The sequence below is a fragment of the Muscardinus avellanarius genome (genome assembly GCF_963383645.1).
Source record: "Muscardinus avellanarius genome assembly, chromosome: 8".
In the NCBI taxonomy this organism is placed as follows: domain Eukaryota; kingdom Metazoa; phylum Chordata; class Mammalia; order Rodentia; family Gliridae; genus Muscardinus; species Muscardinus avellanarius.
Window position 1 is genome coordinate 106,679,557 of NC_137794.1, and position 15,937 is coordinate 106,695,493.

General features: G+C 39.7%; 2 protein-coding genes across 2 annotated transcripts in view; one reads left to right on the forward strand and one right to left on the reverse strand.

The window, feature by feature from the left end:
• Positions 1–15,937, reverse strand: part of TFB1M (transcription factor B1, mitochondrial) — a gene marked incomplete at both ends in the record, with an annotated part of 50,444 nt that overhangs the window by 9,097 nt on the left and 25,410 nt on the right. Inside the window, one exon of the mRNA XM_080700692.1 lies at positions 8,669–8,788. Coding sequence (XP_080556818.1) covers positions 8,669–8,788 — 120 coding nt within the window. The remainder of the gene's footprint in view (positions 1–8,668; positions 8,789–15,937) is intronic.
• On the forward strand, positions 5,356–6,015 carry CLDN20 (claudin 20; the record flags this gene model as incomplete). The annotated part of the gene is made up of 1 exon (XM_080699835.1): positions 5,356–6,015. The coding sequence occupies one exon, from the start codon at positions 5,356–5,358 to the stop codon at positions 6,013–6,015; it is 660 nt and encodes a 219-aa protein (XP_080555961.1).

The following is a 15,937-nucleotide window of genomic DNA, read 5'->3' on the forward strand; positions in this document are numbered from 1 at the left end:
GCTTAATTACCTGACATTCTAGTCCTATTCAGAAAAGGTAAAGTTTTAATAACTCAAGAGTAGTTTTCAGTTTAATTACTCGCACTCTGTATACTCAAATGCAGTTTCTGAGTTCGCTCAACTGGCACTTGCTGGACTCCTCCTCCACGCCAGGAGTTGCTCCCGACACAGAGGACCTGGTGACCGGGGAGCGCTTCACCCTGGACTTGGCCGAGCAGTAGTGTCAGATGGTTCATGAGCTATTCTGAAGTTAGAAACAAAACAATTTGCTCACTGAGTGGAGGCTGCGTAAGGAGTCAGGAATGGCTTCCAAGATCTGGAGCCTGCAGAGTCACAGGTCTGTGACTGGCAGTGGTGTCAAATCGGCAGATGGAAGCACAATGAGGGAGAGGCCAGGCACAATTGAAGTGAAGGGAGTTTAAGGTTTATCTAGAAAAGCCTCTGGACTTGAGATCGAATGTCCTTTAACGTCACATCAGAATCAGACAGTAGTGTTGTGCGTGACATTTCCATACGCGTCTCCCCGCCTCAGCTGCACTCTGCTTGGTCAGAGCAGCAGCGAGTGGCCCCTCCACCTGCCAGCAGCCAGGGAGCCCGACGCTGGGGGACCTGGCGGGTTTCTCCTGATGCAGGGACAATGCAACATGGCTATTAGTAGTACTTACATTCAGTATTTACACAAAGAATTCCTTACGTATTTCCATGAAAGAATGCTCTGTGTCAAAAGCACAATGTTAAAACCAAAGCCATGATTTGAGAGGCTGAAACTGGAGGATCGCGGTTCACGGACAGCCTCAGCTACTTAGTGAGGCCCTTTGCAATTAATTCAGTGAGACCCAGTTTCAAAATAAAGAATAAAAAATTGGGCAGGGGGTGTAGCTTGGAGGTAGAATGCCCCTGGGTTCCATCCCCAGACCCCACCACCACAAAACAACAACAATAACAACAACAACAAAAACAAAACCCAAAGCCATGGACAATAGATTTCTCAGAGAGGAAAACACTCTTGTTAAATGGCAATATTAGAAAAGATTAAAATATGTTTTGTTACTATTTTAAAAGTAAGGCCTAGCCGGGCGTGGTGGCGCACGCTTGTAATCCCCGCGCTTGGGAGGCAGAGACAGGAGGATCGCGCAGGTTCGAAGCCAGCCACGTGCGCTGGCTTAGGAGACCCTGTTTCCAAATTTAGAAAATGTAAAAATAGGTCTGGGAGTGTAGCCTGGAGATAGAAGGGCTTCCAGGAACCCAGTACCACCAAAAAAAAAAAAAAAAAAAAAAGGAGTAACATCCAACATGGCTATTAAGTTATAAAATTTGAAAAATCAAATTGTAAAAATTATCTTTCTGTACGATGGCTACGAATTTATAGCTTGTAGAATTGAAATTACTGAGAAAGGAAAAAAAAAAAAAACCCAACTCCAAAGGACAGAAGTAAAACTTACACGTACCAATATCCATGGTTCAGAATTTTGGCACTTTATTTTATTTGATACGCTTCATTCTATCAGTTTGTGTAGTCTCTTTAGAACATTTTCTGAAGTCGAACATTTAAAGACACTCTAAAAGTCTTTCCCAGGAAAGGAATAAAAAGGGAACTAGGGGTACTGCAGAAATATACACACAGGTTTATTGCTCAGACTCAAGTCAAAAGTTGTTGCTTGGTTTACTTTCCTTTGTTATTGAAAAAAATTTAAAGAGAATTCTCTACTGAGCGATCATTTTAAAAGCTAACAATTTGGGTTTTAGGCAAAAAAAATGAGCAGCAGAATAAAAGCAGACTCAACTATCATCTGCAAGGCACAATCTGGTTAAAAATATTCCAGACTGTATTCTTTAACCGAGGACATAAAATAATAAATTGTTATCTTCCAACACAGACAAAATTTCAAAAATAAATTATAACTGTGTGACATTATAATATTAAAAGAAAAGAAAGCCTTTTTGTGAGCTCCCAAATAATTCCTCCTCTGTACACAATGACACAAAAGCACTTTTGGCTTTCAGGTTCCGGCAAATCCTGCTGTAAAAACAACTTCCTCCCTTCCCCGCCTCCCCTTTTTTAATTCTCCCACAGCTCAAAAAATGAGAAGGAGAACCTGGTATTTATCTTCTCGCACAATCAGCAGTTTTCACACGAAAGCTTCTTTTTCCACGGGGCTCTTTATTCCCTATTTTCAAGTTAACTTGTTGGAGCTTTATAAAAAACGCTCAGCCTTAAGTATACGGTGTTTCTCTTCATCAGACCTGAGCCCAATTAGAAGACAACTGACAGAGGAAAGTCAAAACGCAGAGAGCTTCCGACAAAAGGTATGAAAGCTGAGAAGCTTCCTGAATGCTCAGAGACCTACATGCAAACCTTCTGGTTTTGATTAATTTGAATTAGAAGTTATAAACCTGCTTTTGAATATTATTTTTGCTACAAACAAATCTAGTCTGGAAAACTGGCTTTACATATTAATGAAATCTACTAGAGACTTTCTTTTGGCAAACAGTTCACAGATTGAGTATTCTTAGGTTGTGTTTGTTCTGTGTGCGGTGTGTTCTAGAACTCTGAGTGTTCTCTGTACACCAAGTTTGTTCATGCCACCCTTTTGCTTTTGGGTACTGTCACAGTATTCTCAGCCACCACAACCATTGAAACAAAGGATGCCTTTATTTTCTAGAAGATAAAAATTTGAGAAAACAGGCCAATAAAGTATACTGTGTTTGTGACTGGGGAGGAAAAACATCTCAGAGCAGTACAGCTAAAAGGCTAATATAAAGAACTGAATAGTGACCTGCATTTTGGAGAACAATGCTTTCTACCTAAGTTCTCCATGCAGGAGAAAGCATGTGAAGCCCAGCCTTCAAGGTAAGCAAGTGCTAAAGAGATATATGTCCTACTGTTTGCTCCCTTTTTTGTCTGTTATTTGTCACTGCCATTGCTTGCTCATTATGAAGGACAAGCTATCTGCAAGTCTGAATGACACTGAGATTTGTAAAACATGTTGGTTAATAGGAAGAAAAGGGTTACAAATGGTAAGACGAACATAGACTGACTGACATATATAGGTTGTTCAACCAAAGAGAGAGAAACAAGCAAGAGGATGTCAGTGAATGTTACCAGCAGTCTCACTGATGGAGAATCCCTGCGCTGGAAAGGGTCTGGGGAGGCAGGAATTTAGCAAGCTGCCTACAGACTAAAATGCTAAAATCCAAACTTGAAAGCAGCTATTTTAAATATGTAAATAAGTACTCTTTTCTAGCAGTATTAACTTTTCTATTTTGATCTCAGATTAAAAAAAGAGATTTGGAAAACAGAAAAGAATTGTCTGATAGCTGGCAAATCCTATGGACACTGATGTTTACAGATAAGTCTTACTCTTAAGAATTTACAGTCCCAGGGAAATCCTCTCCTAAAATCGTAGGATTTATACTCCAAGATTATGACCAAAAATTGAAGAGCTCAATCCAAGCAGCCCAGGACCTGACTTCTCAGAGAATCAATGTCACCATGGAAAGTTTATACTTAGGCATGGGTTAGTGTAACTTCAAATATTAACAAAAGGCAGTCATCAATATCCTCGATGAGCCATGAGGCCAAGCAGCATGCCCCGTTGGTGTTCTACAGTCTCCTTTTCTTTCTAGAGGGATGGGAAAGGGTAAAATGAGTCAGTGATGTAAACCACAGGGGAGGACTGCAGAAGGAAGCACCTCCTTGGTGTGTGTGTGGGGGGGAGATGCAGGAAGTAGTGAGGCAGGATGGACAGAAGACCTGGCCACCGCACACCTGCTACTGAACGCTGTGTGGCCCAGGCCCACTCCCTAGCTGAATGCTAGCATCTGACCAAATAATGATGCTGGAGACTTTAGCCAAAATCTCTTTCAGCTCCAAGATTCTAAAAAAATAAATCATCCTAAAGAGAAGAGGAAAAGATCCAAATGCCTTTAAACATCACTGGTCACAGATATAAAAGTGAATTAAAGTACTAGTAATAATGTCTATTACAAACCACTGGTTACTTACTGTGGTTCAGCTATTGTTCTAAGCCCTTAAAAATCTATGAATATTTTTTTCCAATCCTATGACACTACAATCTTCCCCATTTTCCAGAAGATACTGAGACCCAGAGAAGTTTTTTCAAGCCACAAAACGTGATAGGGGCTGTCTGGGTTCCAGAGCCCATGCTACTACTTTTGTGGAATATATATGAATCATGACAGAGCCATGGCCATTCTATCATACTATTTGAAATTAACTCTGGGGAAAAAAAAGCCAGTACTGCACTATACTCTTTTAAAGAAGGCAATGAATTCTGCCAGATGGAATGGATAGTGGTACAACAGGAATGAGAAGATGGAAATAGAAAGCCTTTTGGTTCTGAAAACACAGCTAGCCACAGAATAGGTACTGTCTTTACCCTCCTCTTAGAAAAAGTGTGTGTGGGGGGGTAAATTATTTTTTGGTGTTCTTTAACGTACAACTAGTGATGTGTCTCTTTCTGGTTTGGACTTTTAAGACTTACTGTCACTGTTTAAGAACTGTTCAAAAACAACCAGTTTTGCAGTGGAGCTTCCTGTGGGTCAGGGGATGATTTTAGTTCCAAATAGAAAGAATCTCACATGCTCATAGGCAAAACACAATGGCTTCCTTGTTCCAGTTCTGAGTATCAGGTACCTAAAAAGAAACAAGAGCTGGCCTATGTAAGGACTAGGTGGCTCTGAACCAGAAACGAGGACTGCGATGCCTGTGACCGACGGCCTTTCACTCCTTGCCTTTCTTCTTAACCCCCAGCTCCCGTGGCAAGTGCAGAGTAGAGATGTGTACGTTAAAACCTTTTCAGTGTATAGTTATAAATTATGATGAGACGGGTTTAAATGACTTTCCTCTTACCTATGGAGTATTTTCATTATAAACGAAGTCATTTAAAATTATTTAAAATGATCAGGTCCTATAGCTGGAACCTGAAGTATCTAAAATTAGTAACGCAGTACATCCTGCTGTCCAGACGTCTCAGCATATCTTGGGTTTTCCAAAGAATGCAGCAGTCAGCTCCTTTCTTTGTGCCCTGTGTGAAGCCCTGCCCATGCACAAGCACTCAGCAGACGTCAGTTTCTGAGCCTGCTGCCCGTCTGGAAACGCTACACCAGCACTTCCAGCAGCTTCTCTCCCGGGCATGCAAGGAGTGCTTTTCTGATGTGTTTCAGCGTCTACTTTAAAGGGAAGCCTTCCTGTTCACTCACTTGTTTCTCCCCGCAATCCTGATGTCATCTTTCCTTAGCTTTTGTTATTTGGTTCTCTACCACACAGAAATAGCTACAATTCTGATTAAGCATCATAACCAAGCATCCGACGGAGAGAGAGAAAGCAACACCATGGCCTCGGCCGGTCTGCAGCTCCTCGCTTTCATCCTGGCCTTGTCTGGGGCCTCGGGAGTGCTCACGGCCACCCTGCTGCCCAACTGGAAGGTGAACGTGGACGCTGGCTCCAACATCATCACGGCCATCGTGCGGCTGCACGGGCTGTGGATGGACTGCACGTGGTACAGCACTGGGATGTTCAGCTGCACCCTCAAGTACTCCGTCCTATCCCTCCCGACCCACGTGCAGGCTGCCAGGGCCACCATGGTCCTGGCGTGTGTTCTGTCTGCCCTGGGGATCTGCACTTCCATAGTAGGAATGAAATGCACTCACTTAGGAGGGGACAGAGACACCAAGAGCCAGGCTTCCTTTGTTGGAGGAGTCTGTTTCATGTGTGCAGGGGTCTCTGGGTTAATACCAACAGTGTGGTACACGAAGGAGATCATAGAGAACTTCCTAGATCTGACAGTTGCAGAAAGCCACAAACACGAACCTGGAGGAGCTCTTTATATTGGATTCATCTCAGCACTGCTGCTATTTATCTCGGGCATTATTTTCTGTACTTCCTATACAAAAGACAACTCAGGAGCTTGGCCCTACCCTCCCAAGCAAAAGCATGCCTTTCCCACACACCCAGAGAGCAACTCAGCATACAACCTGAAGGATTATGTATAAAGAGCCAAGTACTGCACACACAATCTAGAAGACTTTGGGTATCTGCTAGAAATTTATTTTAGATAAACAAAAAAAGATTTATGCTTAACTTCCTATAAATAGTGTAAAATACTTAAAAACTATGAATTTAAAATGCCCACAAACTATCACAATTATATCTGCCATCAGGTTTATTTTTTCATTATTTTTTTTAATGTTTTATAGATTTATAATGAAAAGAGGCTCTGGCTATACTAATAAGGCAATTAACTGATAGCATTTTTTCTTTTTAAGGTAACTTATTTATATATCTTCTAAATTGTAGCTTACAAAAGAAATTAACTGCCAAGTATAAAAAGTATCTTACCCTGGTATTAGTTAAGACTCTCACCTTGGGGAACAGCTGAATCACCTGCTTCTGTTTAAAGCCCCAGGGTATGGAGGGAGGCCCCTGGGAACCCATTCAGGTGTCCCCCAAACCCACCCTGTGCTCCACCCTGCACTCTCACCCATTTTACATTTAAAAAAACACCTGCGCATGTATACACAAGCTGACAATACTCACACAAAGGAAGATCTGACAGTTCTAAAGAAATTAATAAATATTGTCACAGCAAAGAAAAACCAACCCAAACGCAGACTAAAATGCCTGGGTCTTTTAAAGCCTTAAGTACAAACTAAGAGATAAGAACACATACTTGTTTTAAAATACCCAAGAACTACCCTCCGCTACTTCTAGCAAAACAATACACCAGATTAAATTAATATCTCTTAAACAATGGAGATTTACTCCATCCCACTGGATGCCTCATGTTACTATGTGAATGGTAAAAATCATTTCAATTTGTAATTCTCCCTCAAATTTGATTCAAGTTAACAAAAAAGTTCTCTTAGAAATGAGCAGCTTCAATTAGTTAATGGATGTGAATTAACTTTTAAAGTATAAAGAATGTTTTAAAATTAGATTTTCTATATGTGCAAAGGAAACGGTACATTGTTTCTAATACTTTAGTTGTTAATTTATGCTTAGTAACTGCTCATAATACAAGAGCCAAAGGAAAAACTCCTTTGTACATTAATTACTCAAAGAGAAAGAATATCTTCTATGTGAATAGTTTTCATTTGAGCATATAGAAACTGACTAAAATATTTTATACTATTTTACCTGGTAGATCATCATTTCCTTCTGCAAAAATGTTATTAGCTATTAATGAAATAGCAAACATGAAAAGGCACTATTTCATATGGGAACTAAGATGAGAATCTTCCCAGTAGAAGTTTAAACAATTGTTTAGATGTATTCTGTGGCATCCCAGTGGCTCAAATTGTTAGTGCACAAGTATGTATTCCTTGAGTGGTAAAAATCACTTGTTAAACCAAACAAAATATTATACTAAAAAGAATTTTGATGAAAATAATACATTTATTCAAATTAATTTGACAGGACTGCACTGACACTGTATGATTCTCTCACTTTGCTTAAGGTGTCTGTATTAATATGCAGTCTACGTACCTTTGAGTCCTACATTAAAAGTTCATTCCATATATTTTAAATGTCCTTCAAAAATAATCTTTACTTATGCGAGTAATACTTTCTAACTAGACAATGGAATGTTTTAAACTCTAAAAAAGCAGCCATTTCCTACTGTTTTTTTTTTTTGGGGGGGGTGGTGGGGTTTCTGAAAACGCTTCTACCTCCGGGCTACACTCCCAGACCTATTTTTTATTCTTTTTATTTGGAAACAGGGTCTCTTAAGCCAGCGCGGCTGGCTTCAAACCTGCGCGATCCTCCTGTCTCACTTCCCAAGCAAGGGGATTACAAGTGTGCGCCACCACGCCTGGCCTAAAGGCCTGTCTTAAGGAAGTGGAAATGACAATGAAGGACAGCATCTCATCACCCCCATCTAGGCATACCGTGCCATGTTCACGCCTCCTCCCAGGCCTCCAACTTGGCTGGGATCCTGATCAGTCTTAGGGCTCAAATGCCCCCAAGAATCTGACCATGACTCTGTGGGAAATTTGTACCCTACATCTCTGCTCTCAGAAAATGCCCCATTTAAACAAGTTATGCGTTTACACGATGACTCTGCATTTGTGTCCTCAGTGTCTTGCTGCTCCAAGTGGCACATGCCAGTCCTGGTCCACATCCTCTGCATACATTGGCTATTTTATCTCCTAACAACACTACCAGGCGGGCATGATTCTTAGTAGCTTATAGGAACTGAAGCTAAGAGAGGTTAAGTCAGTTATCTTACCTGACCAAGGCTTAACAGATATTGGCCATCTTATGTAAGGAGGAGAAAAGTTGGAATAACAACTTCATATTATAATATTTATGGTCTTTATGGTATAGTTTGCATATAAGTACTAGATCCTGCCAGGTGTGGTGGCTCACATTTATAATCCTAGCATTTGGGAGGCCAAGACAGGAGGATCACGGTTCAAGGACAGCCTGATCTACTTAGTGAAGCCCTTTGCAACTCAGTGAGATCGTATTTCAAAATAAAAAAATAAAAAAATGGGCTGGAGGTATAGCATGAAGTACCTCAAAACACAAAAATAAAATAAAAAATAAATAAATATCAGATTGTTTCCTATGATACATCCTCAGGGGAACAAAGATTACAATAAATAGTCTAATTTGGATATACTAAAACAAATAAACAAAACTCACCTCTGGTTTGGGGATAAAAGCTTGACCTGGAATCGTAAAGATGTGCTTAACATCACAGAGGTACTGGGCCATTATGGAAAGGCGACTGCGCTGTTTGCTTCCTGTCGTGGCTACAAGTCTCTAGAGAAGGGCAGAAATGAATTTCGCAAGTCATTAATCTCGTTTGATAAAACAGAAAGGAGCCAACATTCCACTCTGTCTGATGCTGGATTTTTAGAGGCAAATTATAAAAGCACAGGCAGGCACATGACCACGTAGCCAGCACGGGTGTGTTTTCCTCCAGCGTCATCAGCTGAGGCACCCTCTTTACAGGTGCATGAACGTGCGTGCATCACGCATAATGCACTAAAACATTCAGGCAAGACAGCTCCCTACCATCGACTACTGGAGATTTTAAAAGCACTGTTCTATTTTATAGCAGAAAGTCCTGTAAAATAAAATAACCAATTGATAAACATTTTATGAAAAATTAGCAAGCATAATAAAGAATTAAATATGCTTAAGTATTTAATTTCCTGAGTTACAACAACATATAAATGAACATTTTTGTTTTTTATATACTTATTTATTTTTTGCAGTACTGGGGATTGAACCCAGAGGCATTCTACCTCCGAGTTGTATCTCTAGTCCTATTTTTTTATTCTTTATTTTGAAACAGGGACTCAGTAAGTTGCGGAGGGAATCACTAAGTATCTGAGGCTGGCCGTGAACCTACAATCCTCCTGTCTCAGTCTCCCAAGTACTGGGATTGCAAGTGTGTGCCATCATGCCCGGCTTGAATGGACATTTTTAATATGGTGTGCTTTTATGTTTTTAAATATAATATCTTGAATATAAAGAATACTTGGAAAACTGATTATTGAGCAAGTTTCTGCAAAAAAATTGTAATTTATTCTTCAATGAATTACTAGTAATTGGGGAAGGGCTAAATGAGTGATGTGTACATGTGCCTCTACAATCCTGTACTTCATAATGATGTTTATATGATTATAATGTGCCAATAAATTAAAAAAGTAAAAAAACTACTAGCAATGCATTAATATACTAGTATTTTGTAATAAATTACTAGCTTTACTAAAAATGTTTATTTTGAAATTATCAGGTATATCTTATTTAACTAATAAATGCAATTTCAAAGTCCCAAAAGAATATTTTAAGAACATTGACTTCCATAAATATTATTTATACACACATATTTATATTAAATTCCATATACAACTTATATAAGGCTAAGAATGGCCAAGATATTCCTGAAAATTAGCAATGATACTGATGTGAGTACTTGTATTAACCAGGCATCAAAATTAAGGTGATATTGCTATAGGCACAAAAAGATCAATGAAACAAAAGCCATGGATATAAATCTAAGCACATGTAGGTATCTGATACGTAACAGCTGTGAAATAGTAACTACTAATTGACAAAATAATATCATTCATTAAGTGATACTGGTATAATTAAGTATCTACAGAAGGAGTAAGTAAATCCCAGTCTTGTAAAATAAATTCTAAGGCAATTATTGATAAGTAAAAAGTAAAAAATTTAAAACTTATACATTAGTATCTATGATCTCCATCAGAAGGTACCACAGGCTGGTATATTTTGCTCAATTGAAATTAAAAAATTATGTGTAAGAAAAACACTAAGAAGACAAATTATGGATAGAGATATGATATTAGGTAGAACAAAGAATTAGTGTTTAAAATATAGAAAATGTACTTAGAGGTGATAATAATATGATTAAACTATAGAAATTATAGCAAAATCATAGATGACCAAACCAAATGAACCACAACCATAAAAAATGCTGAGACATATACACAGTATAAATATAAAAAAAATTAAAGCCACAGTGAAATGTAATTTCAAATTGATGAAATGAGCAACAAAAAAGAAGCTTCTAGACCCTAGTACTTGCAGGTATTTGGACCGATAGGAACTCTTAAGGCACCCTAGTAAGAAGGTAAAATCAGTACAAGCACTTTGGAGAATAAGTGGCAATGTATAGTAAAGCTGATAAGCCCTCATGACCCTTTCGGTCTACCTTTGGGAATAAATCTTAGAACAGTTCGCATGCTTCTGCAAAGGGATATGCATATGAATGGTCATTACAGCATTCTTCATTATAAAAAAGGCCCATAAATGGTGAATAAATCAACTGTGGTAGTTTGCCAGTGGAATACAAAATAATAATTAAAATAATTATAATTATTGACACAGGTTAATCCTCAAAACAAAGTAAAAATTAAAAGTTAAGTTCAGCATGAGGACATTCATAAAAACTTTTTAAGGGCACTCACATTCATAAAATCTAAGTTTAAAACTACTCCTGTTGCTGACTGTATGTGTGTATATATTTATGTTGAAGTAGGAAGCATGCAGGGGAAAGATAATTATCAATGTGAATATGGTACAGCCCATAGGCAAAAAGAAAGGGGGCACACAAGGGCTCCAAACATACCTGTGGTATTATGTTTCTTTAAAAAAGAAATGAGGTTGGGCATGGTGGCGCAAGCTTATTATCCCAGCACTTGGAGGCTGAGACAGGAGGATTGTGGGTTTGAAGCTAGCCTTGGCAATGTAGTGAGGCTCAGAAACCTAGTAAGAGCATTTCCAAATAAAATCAGGCTGGGGGCACAGCTTGGTGGTAGAATGCCTCTAGGTTCAATTCTCAGTACCAAAACAAAAAACAAAGAAATGGAGAAATATGGCAATTTGTTGAAAATGAACAAAGCTGAGTGGTGAATAAATAGGTTACTTATCTTTCTAAAATGTAGTCTGCTTCTTTGTGTACGAGCTCCAACATTCCAAACCTTTTCCAGATCAATGTCAGAAGTATCACTGATGACTTGGGACCATCCTGCACCGGGCAGTGCCCCAGCCCCGCCATCACGTCAAAGCACGGGCTTGCAAAGGGATCTGCCACCACTGGGCTGCAGAGTCCCTTTTGCGGTAATGGGGATTGAATCAGGCATTCTGCCTCTGAGCTACACCCCAGGCCATTTTTTTTTATTCTTTGTTTTGAAACAGCGACTCAGTAAGTTGCAGAGGGCCTCACTAAGTAGATGAGGCTAGCCTTGAACTAGCACTTGTGATCCTCCTGTGTCAGCCTCCCAAGTACTGGGACCACAAGCATGTGCCACCATGCCCAGATCTAAAGAGTCCCTTTTGTTTGCTATGGGCATGAAAACCATATAATCTGGCTTGTTTTAGTTTCAATCCCTGTACCCCCCCCCCCAGGCAGTTTCCTATAAGCAAATCTGGAGATTGTGTAGCATCCATGAGGTAACCAATTAGAAGCCACCTCCTTATCTCACCCCATCTTTTTTTTTTTTTTTTTTTTTTGGTGGTACTGGGGTTCCTGGAAGCCCTTCTACCTCCGGGCTACACTCCCAGACCTATTTTTACATTTTTTAAATTTGGAAAAAGGGTCTCCTAAGCCAGCGCGTGCACGGATGGCTTCGAACCTGTGCGATCCTCCTGTCTCTGCCTCCCAAGCGCGGGGATTACAAGCGTGCGCCACCACGTCCGGCTCACCCCATCTTTTTTATTTTAAATTATCTGGCTCTTGTATGTATTTAGACAGTTGAAATTACTGGACAGCTCAGTTCCAAATAAGTGATGAGATGCCACAGCATGTAAAGAAAAACTTTCCTTACCAAGGAATAAATAAAGAAATCCTCGAGAACAGATTAATTTAAAAAGCCTATATTTCCAATGGTCAAAAATATTTCTACTTTTCCATGAAGGAAAACAAGGTGCTTAATTTTACTACTGAGATAAAAGTAAAAATATCTTTAAAATCTATCCTGGAGGCTGGGCGTGGTGACGCACGCTTGTAATCCCCATGCTTGGGAGGCAGAGACAGGAGGATCATGCAGGTTTGAAGTCAGCCACGCTAGCTTAAGAGACCCTGTTTCCAAATAAAAGATATAAAATAGGTTTGGGAGTGTAGCCCGGAGGTAGAAGGGCTTCTAGGAACCCCAGTACAACCAAAAAAAAAAAAAAAAAAAATCTATCCTGGACACAATTACAGTATTAAAAAATGAACCAAAAGACATGTCCACATTTTAAAAATTACTTCATCCTAAATTTCCTTCTTCTTCAGAGCTACTATTTATTTTACTTTATATTTGAAATCTGTACTTCCACTGATAAATTGGAGAGCATATAAAAACCATTTAAATGAGAAAAGCAAACCCGAAAGGCATGAAAATTAAATGTTCTCATTTGATGTGAAAATGCATTTAAATATATTATTTCTCTCACGAGTGATAAGCCAGCACCCAGCACCTTCAGGGGAAGGGGTGTCCCAACCGATTTGACCCATTTGATCTTTGGAATAAACATACCTGTGTTGTGGAGATAACATGTGATGTGAATAGATTTTGATTCAGAATAAAGCAGCACATATAACTATCCCTAATTCATAAGGAAAAAAACCAAGTCACAGGCCAGAAAGACTTAATTAAAAGTTGGCATAAGCTGGGTGTGGTGATGCATACTTGTAATCCCAATAGTTGGGACAGGAAGAATGCAGGTTCATGGCTAGTCTCAGCGACTTAGTGAGACCCTCCATAACTTAGAGAGACCCTGTTTCCAAATTAAAAAATAAAATTGGGTTGGGGGCATATCTCAGAGGTAGAATGCCCCTGGGTTCTACACCTACTAACAACAACAAAAGAATTAAAAAACAGTTGGCCTAAGAGTCAAATTGTCTATCAACCATTTGAACATAATCCACTATTTCTGTCATATAGTAAAGCTACGAAATTCAAATCCACTGGGAGATACATGGTTTTAACAAAAGGCAAGAAAAGCAAAGCAGTTAATCTTTCAGTAAAAAAACCCATTAAACCTTTAGCTTTAAAAAGCATTCTGAGCACGAAAAAAATAAGGGGTCAGAGAACTCACAAGGACAGTGTTATTTGGACAGCATAATGTTTTCCTCTACTTCATCTAACACAAGTAAGTACAAGTAGAATAATCGGGCTTATTGAGAAGCTACAGAGCCTCCTACCAGGGACAGAGAGCTATGTAAACAATGGGCAGATGCCCTTTCTGCCTGGGATGTGTCCACAAACAATCAGGGTCTCTTAAAGATGGTAGAGGACAAAAAACCCACAGGTCGGCTGGCAACATGGAGAACTTGAACATCATGACTTGAGCAGAAACCGCAAGACCTGGAGTCACGTTCAGCTTTCAGGTTTCCTATAACTATCCCAGGACCTTTGGGAAGATATTACCACACACGCCCTCGGTCTCATCAGGTCTCATCAATTTTAAAGTCAGGTTAGATGGGGTTTGTTAAAGTCTCATTTACTGCTACACACTGGTGTTATTTTATGGGCGGTAGCTTAATACTGTCTATCTGTCCCTTAATGGATGTTGGCTGAACTTAAATCAGGTTCTATAGTCCTAGAGATAAATAAAAGGATGGTGCATATTTCTTTCTGTTTTGTAACTTATAAAGCTGAAGGAAGTCAATGTTAAAAAAATGCTTTCTGTGGCCGGGTGTGGTGGCGCATGCTTGTAATCCCTGTGCTTGGGAGGCAGAGACAGGAAGATCGTGCAGGTTCGAAGCTAGCCGTGCTGGCTTAAGAGACCCTGTTTCCAAATAAAAAAGTATAGAAATAGGTCTGGGAGTGTAACCTGAAGGTAGAAGGGTTTCCAGGAACCCCAGTACCACCACCACCACCAAAAAAAAAAAAAAAAAAAAAGAGCAGCTTTCTGTAGCTAAAATACAAAGTTAAATTTACAATCAATTCAAAAGCAAACGGTATATAATACTCAAGTCATGATGTTCAAGTTCTCCATGTTGCCAGCCAACCTGTGGGTTTTTTGTCCTCTACCATCTTTAGGAGACCCTGATTGTTTATGGACACATAAACAAACGGTATATAATAGGTTTGCTACCTACTCTCCCACTGAAATGTTCACCTGTGAAATGTGAAAATCAGCAGCCCAGTGTTACCCACATTTCTAATGCATTCCTTAAAGTATAGACTCAATACCAGTTCTTCTCAATGCTAAAATTTAACTAAAATCAACCTTTGTTTAAAGTATAGACTCAATACCAGTTCTTCTCAATGTTAAAATTTAACTAAAATCAACCTCTGTTTGTTAGAGAAAAATGATTGCCTGTGGTGAAGTCAAAGCAACTCTATCATTAACCACACTGACGCTGAGTCACTGGAAACACGACTCCACCTCCTCAGGCCCTGCTCCTCTGCTCTTTCCCCCTAAGAATTAGAGTCCAGAGGGTTTTGCTTTTCTACTGTGTTACTCAAGAACGAGAATAACATAATACCTTGTTAGCTGAGAGAAACATCCACCAATGCAGTAAAATTAGAAATGTATTTGGCTTCTGTCTTTCGATCCTTGCCCAGTGGCTCCTAAGCCATTGGAATTTATTGGGTGAGAGGGGTGTCTTTTGTCATTCATCATGTCTGAGCTTTGAAGTGCCGCAGAGTGGGGCCCCTAGGCAGCCTCCCCAAGGGCTGGCCAGCCACCAGAAAGACCAACTGGTTACCCACTACTTACACCTAGGTGAAATATTTCCCCAAATTCTATGAACCATTCTGACCAACTGTGGAATCTGAGGGGGCGGAGGGTCATAGATTTCCCCGATTTACAGTTGACTGTTTAGAAGTTCCAAAAGCCCAGGCTTGTGACTAGCAGTCTACTTATGGGAGCCAGCCCTCAACTTGGGGAATTTAATATCAACTACAGGTGGAGTATGTTAGAATTTAATTAAATTACAGAACACCCAACTGACGTTCAGAGACCTGGAGGATTGCTTGGCATGTGAAAAACACACAGATCTGATGTGAGAGCATTGAGAGTTTAGAAAGTGGTTTTTGTCAGATTGAAAAATCCCAAAGATTAAGAAAACAACAAAGAAAGCTTTGAGCATAGGCCTCCTTCAAACCACAGGAGAATCAGGACACTCATGAAAAGGAAATGACGAGGACCTTAGGGAAAGTGACATCATCTGGTAACACAGAAGGTCCTACATGTTTGTGATGGAAAGTTCCACAACTCCCCAGAAAGAGATTTTATGACTAAATACTCTAAAGTTAAGTTTTCAGCATGGCCCACTGGAACTTGGGTTGGTAATGTTGGGCCTTTCTTTGTGATGAGGGTCTCCTGGGCCATGTAGGAAGTTTATCCGCATATTCAACCTCTGCCCACTAGATACATGAGGCAACCCCCCAGCTGTGCACACCCAAAATGTGATGGGACTGTGACCCTTTCCCCTTCTCAGAG